General features: G+C 31.6%; 1 protein-coding gene across 3 annotated transcripts; it reads left to right on the top strand.

The window, feature by feature from the left end:
* Positions 1–5,115: 5,115 nt before the first annotated feature.
* LOC125069875 (2-hydroxyacyl-CoA lyase 1) lies at positions 5,116–13,590 on the top strand. 3 transcript variants are annotated; one of them, XM_047679478.1, is made up of 12 exons: positions 5,116–5,120; positions 5,512–5,593; positions 5,857–5,998; positions 7,269–7,426; positions 10,443–10,589; positions 10,962–11,184; positions 11,338–11,498; positions 11,608–11,793; positions 12,070–12,255; positions 12,340–12,442; positions 12,771–12,903; positions 13,187–13,590. In XM_047679478.1, exons 2-12 carry the CDS (start codon positions 5,546–5,548, stop codon positions 13,404–13,406), a joined length of 1,707 nt encoding a protein of 568 aa, XP_047535434.1. In that variant the 5' UTR covers positions 5,116–5,120; positions 5,512–5,545; the 3' UTR covers positions 13,407–13,590. The 3 variants fall into 3 exon arrangements, with proteins under 3 accessions (XP_047535434.1, XP_047535433.1, XP_047535432.1); XM_047679477.1 differs by lacking the exon at positions 5,116–5,120 and adding an exon at positions 5,135–5,370; XM_047679476.1 differs by lacking the exon at positions 5,116–5,120 and having other exon boundaries at positions 5,135–5,593.
* The last annotated feature ends 96 nt before the right edge of the window (positions 13,591–13,686 follow it).

Genomic DNA, 13,686 nt, shown 5'->3' with positions numbered 1-13,686 from the left:
TTTCATAGTACAAGAGTGTTTGGGCTCACTTTTATGCACTATAATATCTCCTGAGTAGTCGGAAAGTATCCATTGACAAAGGCCGAAATCTATCAGCAGGGCATTATCATCAATATTACTACCTACTTTGCAGGTACATATTATTTGATATCGCTTTCTTGAAAAATATCCTTCGATACGTCTATATGCGTTTATATAAGTATTAGTTTTTTTTAAATATATTACACAAAACTTTTTTGTCTACTAATCATTTGATAGTCATTTACTCATAAATGGTGATAGTAATATTATTAGTATACTCAAATTGAAGTTTATCCGAATAACTAGCTTAATGACAAGTAAATAAATTTTAATAAAAGTAATAAATAAACGAGACAACAACTTTTATTTACAACAATTAATATTTGTTTTGTTGTATGTAATACCTAAGATTAGAAGTCTATGATTTTACAAAGTTTTTCAAGTGGTGTCCTTTTAAATTATTCAGTTTCTCGTTATTATTAATATACATACTTATATGTTTTTAATTATAAGGACAACATGTAACTATTCGAAACGAAGCGAAGTTATTGAAGTCTTTGCAAGTTCATTTTACAAAAGCTAACATTTTCACATTAAGGTGGTAAATTAAATTAGTAACTGAAATGTCAAGATTTATTTTAAACACCAAATTAATATGATAAATAAAATCATCAAAAAATAATCGTGTACAAATGAGATCCTTGAGGTACCCCAGATGAGGAACGGAGGCGAATGAAGCCGTTTGAAATTACTCGTTGATTTTTATTAATTATAATAATAATAATACTTCAACAGACTTATTATATATGTCAGTGCCTTTTTTTTTTTGTTATGCTCCGTTAATTGCGAATTTCTAATCTCATTATGTACATATATGTCTACATTTACGTATTATATAAACACATTTAACGATGTTCTAATTTTTACATATTTTCTTGTTGTCTTTGTATAAACAGCCGTAAATTCCGCCACGCAAAATAACATTTTTAACCGCAACTGTATGTTACCATCAACCACGATGCCTCTAATCTGGGACATAATTTTGATGTTATGATCCTTTTAGCATTTCTTGAAGAAGGAATTGGTTGGTTTGGCATCGGTAGTAAGAGTGGAGTGAATACTCTGCTGTATACATACCAGCCCTGTGATCATTACCCTGTACACTTTATCCACTCGAGTTCAGTCGAGAATTTCAGTTGCAGAATCCATCCTCCAATACGACTACTTTAAATCTAGTCATTTCTTCTGTCATAATGTAAGCTATCATGTACTTATTCAATTCAGAAAGACGAACTTTCGCGTCTTTATTTTTAATATCCCTTCAACTCCTCAATGAAAGGACTGGACTTTATCTATCACTTTGGCGGCTTTTCTAAGTGCCTCGAACTCTAGAATATGTAGTCCAGCGGCACTGAACCTTTGCAACATTATGCAGATTGACTATAATTCCTATCGACTAATTTCTGTGCGCATTTCGATCAAGAGTGGCCGCTGCTGCACAATAGTCGACGCAGACTGTTTTCACTGAATACTCAAACTCAAATGTTTCTTTTTGGGAATTTTCGATTTTCCCGGTATGGCGCTATATAAGCTAGTACTTATTACGTCTCCTCGATAGACTTATTTTTGAGAGTTAATCTATCGCCATAATATTTAAGCTTGAACTTCAGAATCTTGTAGCTTACTTGTCTTGTGCAGTACTGAAAACGGTGTAAATTGCTTCAAATTGTTATATTTTATTATATCCATACTCTTAGTAGCATAAACTAAGGGGGTGATCCCCTGTTTTAGAGATTTTCACACTCTTTCTAAAAAACCAATCCTTTTTTGCTGCGGTGGCGTTAATAAGTACCTAGTTAGTACTAGTAGTTATGATGTCAAAACCTTTCAAAAATATCTGTCTCAATGCGCGTTAATATAAATATTTAGCATTTAGCCAAATAGTTATGTTCCAACCTAAACTATCATTATTAATATTTTTATTTACATGAGAGCCCCTATTTTATGAATTGAAGACGTTTTTGCCGATGTTATTCAGGCCTCTAGTTGAACGGAGTATAATTTAGTAAAGTGTCTAGACTGTTAATTAAAAAGCTTATTCAACCAGTTGGCTGCGACATATACATTTTTCGGTTTTGGAAAACATACGGAAAAGGACAGAAGTCCTCTAAACAGAGAATAAGAGCAATGTTAGCAAATTATGTCAAACAATTGATTTTGTTTCGATATGCAATCGTTGTGATGAAATACAATTGGAACTCAACATGAAAGAATTTTGAAGACGAAAGTAATATGATTATAGTTTTAAGTCTGTAAGTGTTGACAACGAACACCGATGTACGGATAAATCCAATAGGGTTTTTGTTATATCGTTCTTAATACAGTAGAACACAAAATAAAATGTATTTTAATTAAATAAATAATTATATGGAATAGTATAAATATATAAGATAATTTAGCAAATGCTTTACGAACAATAGATACTGTACATTCGAACTGCATGCTTTTCTTTCATTTTTCTGGTTACAGTTCATGGTCAATGGAATAGACCGAAATACGAAACGGTGCAAGATATTTAATTTGCTGCAAAATGCGATCTTTAATATTTATGTTATCAACTTACATGTTTCTCGTTACAATCATTATAATTTTGGCCGAAATATAGAAAATAAAATATGATCATGACTCGGCTTTCACAGAATGTAATATACAATGAAATGCTTCATAGAAGATCTTTATCTTGCAATGTGCAGCAAATTGTTGGCACAATTGAGAATGACAGCACCGAAGAGATCTTTCAATGCTAAATTCGCCATATTTGCGAGCCAATTCTATTCATTTATAACGATTACGATACGTTCCCGGTTCTATTTCCATCCAAAATCAACTATTCTTCCCTAAAATAAATGGCAGCCTTATCGAAACATGGGGCCATCCTTTTTTTATTATTATAACATTGGTAGGTGGTCGGATAAATGGGCCAATTATAAATAGTTACCACTGCCCATTGGCGCCGTAAGAATTTTTAAGATATGCTTACATCGCAATTGCACCACCAACCATGAGAACTAAGATGTTAAATCCCTTGTACCGGTTGTTACACTGGCTCACTCACTTTCGAAACCAGAACAGTACAAATAATTTCTGGCTGACGATAGGATATATGATCAGTGATGGAACCTACCCAGACGGGCTTGAACTAAACCCAACAACCAAGTGAATTTGATTCTACGTTGTAACAGTCTCGAAACATTCCGAAACAGTTTTCGCTAAACTGCAACTAGATCGTTGTGATAGTAAAATAGGAAAACGGCTAAACGGCATTTTATTCGATTTAATTGCGACACAGTGACAATTTTTTATAGTTTCCTCAAAGTGCAATGGTACACAATAAATGACTTTTATAAGAGCTTCAGTTAGAAATGCCCTATACCAACATAATATCAAGAACCATTTTCCCGTTTAATGTGCGGTTTGAATTTAACGAATTTACTCTCGTGGGCAATAACACGTCGCTTGCTCCAATCTCAGTAAACTAGTAGTGGTAGTTGCTCCAATCTCAGTAAACTAGTAGTAGTAGTAGTAGTAGTAGTAGCAGTAGTCTGATTTATATTTATGCAGAAAATGGGCAAATTTTTGTCCGTTTTCAGTAACATATTTTTTTAAAATTTCCCTTCATTGAGTGCAAAGACAGCAAAGCGAACGGTGTTCAATTAAATGACGTGCTTGCTCAGTGGGTATATTTTGCAAGAATACTTTTAGTTACTTCCTTATAAAATATATACAATATATCAAAATTAATGGAGTTGAGTCTAAAATTATAAAATTAATTCAATAAATAGCATTTCTTTTTTTTTTTTTTTTTCAAGTAGGTACAATAAAACTTTATAAACAGTAGATTGAAATTAAATTTCTTTAGCTTATACTTTCAACATTGTTAAAGAAAAAGATTTTATTAAAACTTTCGTCGCATTAGTGACTCGTATTATTATTTTATGAAATTTCAAATCGAACTACCAACCAACCGTCGAAGATCAGCTGGCATCAACCTCAGTCAATACATTGTTTTCAGCCGTAATCGTTATCACAATAATTTGTTTAAACGTACAAAGATAACATATTTACATGTAATAATGAGCTAGGTCATATTCATTTTTTTAAATATTCATTTATTATCCATGAGACCATAACAACTTCTTCTTCAGCACTTTTTTAATTTCTAATGACAATGGACAAATAAATATAAATAAAATAGACTAGACTAGAAGTTATACACAATATTAACTTGAAGTTATTCGTTTCCTTATATGTATACATAATATATACGTATATATCTGGCACAAGTTAATCACTGCTATTATCAAAAATTGTGTCGTTTTTGTTACATAATAATCTATTACTTTTACACTCGCGATTTGCTTCGCCAATCGACATTACATATTATATCCGTTTAAACGTTAGCGTGGTTTTCTTTTGTAATCCGACTTGCAATAAATAACGTCGATTAAGTTTTAGATGCATCAGCAATTTTTTGCAATTGAAGAAATGTATTTTTTTATACTAATAAGTAATGACTCTTGAAGTACATATCAGTCTCAGATTATAAAACCAAAGGCAGATGGAAATTTGATCTTCTATTCCCTTTTGTTCCTGTACTATAATTCTCAGCGCGCTCCATTTGCTTTTTATTTTTAAAATCCGAGCCATTAGTAATGTAAGTACCTACATATATCGAAAACTAAATGCTTTATAAAGTATTGTTCCAGATATTATATTTGTGAAATTGTTAAAGAGACGACTTCAAATAAGACGTTAATAATTATGTAAAATATTTATTTTCTATTATTATTAGTGATTATTTCTATCCAATTCGCTATTATAAAGATAGCGCTAACTAAAGTTTTCACTCGTCCGTGCTCCGTGCTACTAGTGAGATTACTGTCAAAGCGCACTGCGAGAATAACGTAAACTGTAAAATCGTCAGTCGCGCGACTGTGTAAATGAATTCAAAATGACAGTTACAGTTACTGACAGTTACAAAAGAGCAACTGTCACAGTGACAGCGTTAAGTCAGCTATCAAAATATCTGTACTAATTTTGTACGTCAAAACAAAGTTGTAAACTCATGCATATTACATAGCTAAAAAAACTGTTATCGACTTCGCGAATAAAAAATATGTACTTAGGTCTTAGATTAAATTCATCAAGTGTCCAACACTGACGAAATTTGTGTTGTCGTGATAATCGTAAAATATTTTATAATTCACCTACCTGATAACTTTATTGTTTTTATGATAAAAATAAATAACTTTTTTGCTGCGAGTTTTACAATAACTGATAAAGTTTTTAGTAAGTTAACAACGAGATAGAGACTCATTTCGTTTGTTGGTTTTTCGACGAATTATATATTTATAATCACTTTTATGTAAATATTACAATTAAAATGTTGTTAGGACGATTAACGCGACTTGCACAACCCTTATTCCGTAGGTCTTTTCACGTTTCACCAAAGTTAAACCAAGCTATGGGGATTGATGGAAATAATATACTGGCCGAAAGCTTAAAAAAACAGGTTTGTGTTATTTAATACATTCTCTTCAACAATTTTTATGGTGGGGATCTAAAGGTTAACTAGTTGAAATTGAATCTTAACTCATTGAGAATATGGTATATTCTAATTTTGACATCATGTTATGTTCAAATATTGTGGCCAATATTTATTAACTGAAATAAGCTAGATATGTTTAGAATTTTATCAAAACACCTTAATGAAATTTTTGTAAAGTAATAAGTTGTATAAAATAAAAATGGACTAATTCTAAAATATTTTTACAGGGTATTGAATATGTCTTTGGGATTGTTGGTATTCCAGTGATCGAGACATCACTTGCATTTCAAGCTGCAGGCATTAAGTATGTTGGTATGCGCAATGAGCAAGCAGCATGTTATGCAGCACAAGCTATTGGCTATTTAACGGGTAAATATTTTACTTCTAAAATTATTATTAACAAATCACTAGCTAGAGTACAATATACATACTCTGTTACATAACTAAGTCATATAATGTTGTTTTGACAAAAAAAATATTATTTAAAAGGTAAAAATTTACAAAGAGAATTTTCAAAAATTACTTATTCATACTGTATCTATTTTTAAATTATAATAATTTAAAAAAAAAAAAACTAAGTAGTAATTGTATTCCCTTTAATTATTTTTTTTTTGTTTCAATTGTGTTCCTTATTAGAAATAATCATAATTGCCTAAAAACCTTATCTTATAAATACATGATTAATTTCATACATCCATATAATCTATTACATTTGTTCTCTGCTTATATCTTAATTGACATCAATTATAATTATTCTAAAATATAATCAGCGAAACATAACATTATAAATACTGTCAAATTTATACAGTGAAATATAATTTAGTATATAACTAACAATTCATGTTTAAAATAATTGATTGGATATTATTCTGTCCATGGAGCAATTTGAAAGAACTTAATGGTCGCTGATTAAAATATAAGCATAAAAAACTAACACATAATTGAATTTAAATTAAGATTGTTTAAGTACTTCAGAGTAATAAACTGATGATAAAACAAACTAAATTTTACAAATGTTTTGATAATCTACTTAACAATTTGAATTTCGTAATTATAATCAAGATTCATGTGATTTAATAAATAGTTTTAATAGCTCGATATTATGTACCACGTAATCTCCTTAATTTAATTTTATTATCATTTTAATCTCTTTACGTTATTTATTATCATGTAGAATAACAATATGGAAATGATTTCCTTTCATTTAGTTGTAGTTAAGTTTATTGATCTAATTATTATTCAAACATATTTAAATACTACATTTCAGTAAAATACTAGTAAAAAAACTAAGATAAGAAATAAGTTTATACTTAATGTTGTTCTTTTCATATAATATGTACACTGATCTGGTACTAGTTTTTTTTATTTTTTTAAAGAATGACTCAAATTTACTTTTTATGAGCCTACTCAAATAAAGTAACAATTGCTTTTAGTTAATTTGCATTTTTTGTAATTAAGTTAATTTAAATCAAAGTTATGAAATCTGTTACATGAATAAATAAAACATTGTAACTTATATACAATATATTTAGTTATCAAAGATGTTTATAATACATATTCTTTTCTTCAAATATACATTTCTGTAAATTATATTACACTAAAACTATGCCATTATCAAACATATAGTTCATTGTTTTAGGTAAACCGGGAGTATGTCTTGTTGTGTCTGGACCTGGTCTTCTACATTGTATAGGGGGTATGGCCAATGCACAGGTGAACTGCTGGCCACTTATAGTCATCGCGGGTTCGTGTCCAGAAGATCATGAAGGCATTGGAGGCTTCCAAGAATGGCTGCAGGTATAGAGCTTGGTGATAGTAGGCACCATTGTAAAGAGTCTCATATATTAATGTAATGTCTCTAGTCCAGTCCCATACAAACTCAAAATATTTACTATTAGTATTAGCTCCTACACTATATTAGCTTTATGGTAGTATTATAGTGTATATTGTACATATAACCTTGCAAAGTTTAAAATCGATACGACACCCTAGTTTTTTTAGGTACTGTCTCTAATTGTTAAAAGTAAAGATATAATACACGTGAGGCAAGATAAAACAAAAGATATGGATATTCGTTATATTTTGATAAAATTGATAAAAATATTGGAATATGAACTTTGGAAAATGATGGATGACAATCATGACGCCTTAATTACTTGGTGACTAAAAAATGTGTTTTATCTACAATAAATTCTCTATGTACAAATATAATATATTAAATTCGCGATGAGATATCTACTAGGCTCATGCCAAACCAATATTAATGATTAAAAATACTAATAATACTACACTAACGAAAATGATAATTAATGCATATAATATTGTAATTAAATTCTTAACCACCACAAAAACTCTCTCAAATATATTCCTAATATTAATTAGGAATTGTTAATGAATTTTACGTTTTCGGACTTGCTATTGAAAGATAAATTGTTCGAATTGAATAAATTAAAAACAAGAAATTGATATAATTATTAGAATCATTTAAATTTTAAATATGTACAACATTTTCGAATTTCCAATATATACATTTATACAATTACGAAGGATTGATATGGTATGTTATATGGTCGTTAAAAAAAAATGTATAGTGTCACAAGTATCGATACTCGTGACACTATACATTTTTTTTTATTGTCGCGTCATTAATGCAAATAGAATCAGTTTTAAATTGTTTCATTTTAACCTCTACATTATATAAAGCTACAATCGATGAAACGATTAAATGTATTTATCATTAATGTCACAATTTGTAAATGCCTCACTTCTGCTAAAGATAGGGGTCCTCCTCGTTAGGAGCGGGAGCATCGTTCAAACAAGCTGCTCCAATTCGAATGGCAAATTCCATCACCATGTTTTCACAGCACAATAAAAATAAATTGATGAAATTGGATTTATCTCTGACAACTCAAATACTAGTTGTAACCATCAGCTTCACTCGCGTTTCAAAGATTAGTTGTCGGGTGTCCTTCTTTGGGGGTTCAGTTTAGTGGTTTGACCGTGAAACAGACAGATATGCAGAGTTATTTTCGCATTTATTATAATATATATATATATATATATATGTCGGAGAAGCAGGATGCCGAACAGTTGTGTTCGGGATTGATCCGACATTTGGAGGACTATGTGGGCGTGCAATGGAGATATTCACAAAATAAAACGTATTTAATATCGTCTAATCATTGTATTCATTGATTCAATAATCGTACACCACAATAATATCAAAGGATTACAATAATTCATCTCGATTAAGAGCAAATGGGTTTGCAAGCAACCATCGCATTCGAGAAGCTTGTCAAAACATAACGACTCGCGTTGCCATGACGCTTACAACTCCATTCGGGGTGACCCGCTCTTATAAGTAAATCAGCCATCAAACATTATTGCCAACTACTCGATTCATTAATTATCCAAATTAACAACTAAAGTAACCACGCTCCGATACGGCCATCCTGAACTATCACACGTCCTCGTGTGTCTCGTTGCTGTAAACCTCCTCGTCTGTGAACAATAAAACAACAAATGTACACATCATAACCCGCTTGGCCATTCTGACCACCACACGATGAATATTATAACCGTCCATGCTATCTCAATAGCATAATATTCTCTAGCAGCATAACTTTACAAGGTAAGCGACCAGCAAGACCACCAAGGTCTATTTACGCCACTAAGTCAATCTCTTGCCACCAAAGCTGTCATTTGCCACCAAGGCTGTCATTTGCCACCAAGGCTGTCATTTGCCACCAAGGCTGTCACTTGCCACCAAGGCCATCATTTGTCACCAAGGCCAATTTTGTCACCAAGTCAATCTCTAGTAGGGTCACTATGCTGTGCTTTCTCTTACCAAGTAATTTGTTAACACCAAAATCAAAACAAAATGAAAACTGCCCACCGTTATCAATAAAGAATAAGCCTACAGTTGGCTTCATCGTGCAGACATCCACTCGACGTTCCACAATCGACTCGCTTGTTTTGTTTTTCCTTCTTCGCACAACGCGTCGATATGTGGCTTCGCTCGCCGCAGGAAAAACACGTCAGCGGGGATGTTTTCTTCGAGACGTCCATTGTATTTCTTGCTTGCTTGAGCTTTGGCGTTGTTAACTTGCTGAGTGAGCCTGCGTGGTCTGATATGTGTTCTGATCCCACTTCTGATGTCGGAGAAGCAGGATGCCGAACAGTTGTGTTCGGGATTGATCCGACATTTGGAGGACTATGTGGGCGTGCAATGGAGATATTCACAAAATAAAACGTATTTAATATCGTCTAATCATTGTATTCATTGATTCAATAATCGTACACCACAATAATATCAAAGGATTACAATAATTCATCTCGATTAAGAGCAAATGGGTTTGCAAGCAACCATCGCATTCGAGAAGCTTGTCAAAACATAACGACTCGCGTTGCCATGACGCTTACAACTCCATTCGGGGTGACCCGCTCTTATAAGTAAATCAGCCATCAAACATTATTGCCAACTACTCGATTCATTAATTATCCAAATTAACAACTAAAGTAACCACGCTCCGATATATATATATATTAATAAACATTTATATACATAAGAATTATTAACTTTAAGCCCTTAACTATAAATAAGTAAGAATTAAAAATATAATATAAATATTATTATAGATGGACTGACGTTATCCATTTATAGTACACCAGAGTAACAGCCTAAATGAACCATTATCGGGTCTCCTTCCCTCTTAATATAGTTTGGAGATTATTCCACCATACTGGCCCAATGCGGACATAGTATTTTCAAGCTTAAAATTGTTTGGAATGAAAAAATATATGTAATTACTAGGTGGAGTCCAGCCGTCTGTACTGCAAGTATGCGTTCAGACCGCCGTCAGCACGACTCATACCTTTGCACGTGGAGAAGGCCGTTCGGTACGCGTCCTCGGGCAGACCTGGTGTTGCCTATCTGGATATGCCTGCAACTTTGCTCATGGTAAAGAATAACTTTTATTTTAAATATTTCAGTAATTACGATTGGCAATCAATTTGACAATTTCAATTTAGTTTTTCGTTTAATTATTATTATTTTTGTTTTAAACTATCCCTTATTGAAAGCTAAAAGCTTGGAAAAAACTTATTCTTCTGGCTACAACCGAAGCAAACTAGTATTTCCTTTCATTTCGTAATATCGCATAATCAGCAGTACAATTACTTTTTGTTATTTTATTTTATTTATTTTATATATTTATAATTAATAATTTATATTATTATTGTTATTTCAATTGCATTATAAATAACTATTTAAAAAAATAACCGGAATTAAACCACATGGGAAGATGTAATTTTATTATTCGTTATATTTCAGGCTGAAGTAGATGAAGATAAAGTACCTCTGGATTACTACGCGACAGGACCAGCGAGGCTAGCTCACCCTGATCCAGAACTTGTCGAACAAGCGGCAGAATTACTTTCAAAAGCTGAGCGACCACTTATAATCGTGGGGAAGGGAGCTGCCTATGGAAAAGCCGAAGAATCCTTGTGCAAACTTGTCAACGTTACAAAAGTTCCCTTTTTGCCGACACCTATGGGTAACATTTAAATTCTTTATTAATAATTAACCCACTAAATGACTAGTTCGATAAATAAACCTCATAAATAAATTAATGTTGCAATAAATTTGTCTAAATGGTCATGAAAATGTATATTTCGATGGAAAGTAATTGGACATAAAATATTTCCAGGGAAAGGCGTAGTTCCGGATAATTCCGAATTCTGCGTGTCCACGGCCCGCACACAGGCGTTACTAAAGGCCGATGTCATATTACTGCTAGGAGCTAGAATGAACTGGATGCTGCACTTTGGTCAGACGCCTAGATATGCACCTGACGTTAAAATCATTCAGGTATACAAAATACAGAAACAATCGTAAGCCAGTGACGCCTTATACTTGCATGTCACAAAATCATACAATGGTTTTGATACATTTTTCAATTATTAAATTAATATTACAGGTTGATATAACCCCAGAAGAATTACACAACAGCGTCAAGTCTGAAATAGCTGTACATTCCGACATAAAACCTTTTGTAGATGCGCTAACTCAAAAACTGACTGAGAAAAAGTATTCCTTGCAAACGTCCAGCAGCTGGTGGCAGGCTTTAAAAGAAAAGCAGATGAAAAATACGGAATTCGTAGAGGTATCACCGAACATTAAAAAATACACTTGCTTTCAAACACAAATTAGTTTAAAAACAAATAATATATTTTTAATTTATACTTTACAATCATATAAGTAGTGGTAGTAAATTATTACCGCTTACTAAATTATATAAAGATTATAAGTTTCTATAAATGAATACAGCATACTTATAATATCAAGTTCTGGAAGTTGTTATTTATTAATTATTGAAATGCATTGTAGGAATAAATTAAGAATTGAATCCTATGAAAATGACATTTAAAAATACTTTCAGGCCCAATCTAATGACAAATCTGTACCATTAAATTACTATGCAGTATTTAAAACAGTGCAAGCAAATATACCACAAGACTCTATTATTGTGAGCGAGGGTGCTAATACCATGGACATCGGTAGAGGACTGCTCTTAAATAATAAACCTAGGCACAGACTTGACGCGGGAACATTTGGAACCATGGGAGTGAGTAATAGCATATTATATAAGAAAGAAAAGTTATGTTAATTTTACAAACTGTAATTTTATGATTCTTAATTAAATTTTTAGGTAGGACCTGGCTTCGCTGTTGCAGCAGCAATGTGGTGTCGTGATTACGCTCCTAATAAGAGAGTTATTTGTGTCGAAGGCGATTCAGCATTTGGATTCTCAGGTATTCCCGAAAAATTTAAACTTCATACCTAATTAATAGTTTCTACAATATTAAAATAATTTTAACAATCTGGGTATTCATTACTCAGTACCAATTATTCTAGTGATTAGGGCTAGTGTAATTATAGGTAGAGCAATCAATAAAAAAAGTATTAGGAGAGTTTATTCATATCACTTTATCGACCTAGTTGGTAAGTTTAGTTACAAGAAATTTCTGTATGTAGATGGTTATAATATCAGTGTTTTTGAAAAACGGCACAAATTTTATTCTAAAAATGTATAAACAATATACTATAAAATTTACTCCAAATAATATTTTTCTGTAACAGGAATGGAAATTGAAACGATGTTCCGGTATAAACTGCCCGTGATCATTATTATTGTTAATAACAATGGAATTTATAGTGGATTTGACAAAGAAATGATGAAAGATATTCAATCTAGTGGAGATATTGCTCAATGGTATGTTCAACTTTAAATAAATTAGCTTAAATTTTTCGACTTACAAATGACTCGATGAACTGCGCGAAATTCATAAAACTAATTATAGTACACCAACCGCCAACAGGGAGGGGTGCCTCCCCCATTAAGAGGTAACAAAGTTACTTTCGCGTTTATAATATTAGTATATATATAACAATATGTAACACTAAAATGATAACCACAAAAATATACACTTCTATATTGCCTTAAACACATTCATCGAAGAAATATTGTTATCTTAATAATCATTTCCATTTTTTAGTACACCACCTACAGCATTATCAACTGAAGTTCGATACGAGAAGATGATGGAAATGTTCGGTGCTACTGGTCATCTCTGTCGCACTGTGGAAGAAATACAAACTGCTCTAAAGGCTGCTGTTGCCGTTACAGATAGACCTAGTATTATTAATATACTGATAAATCCACAGGCTAATAGAAAACCCCAAACTTTCAATTGGCTCACTGAATCAAAACTGTAATCCTATTTAAAACTACATATTATTTTGTAACAATATATTTTTTGTTAAAACAAAGAGGTACATGTAATTAAAATGGGATTTTGGTGTATGTTTTGTTAAAGAAGGTATTAAAAATGACATCTTTTATGTTGTGGTTTATAGGATTCTTATACATATATTTTATATTTCAATGAATGTATTATATTATTTAAGGTATAAATGGGGTATACAAATTTTAAAGGAATTTTTATAAGTGACAATTATTATGTATAGTGTTAAAGTTTACTTGTGATAAAAATAT

This window comes from Vanessa atalanta, chromosome 16 (genome assembly GCF_905147765.1).
Source record: "Vanessa atalanta chromosome 16, ilVanAtal1.2, whole genome shotgun sequence".
NCBI lineage: Eukaryota > Metazoa > Arthropoda > Insecta > Lepidoptera > Nymphalidae > Vanessa > Vanessa atalanta.
This window is presented reverse-complemented; position numbering and strand designations above follow the sequence as displayed.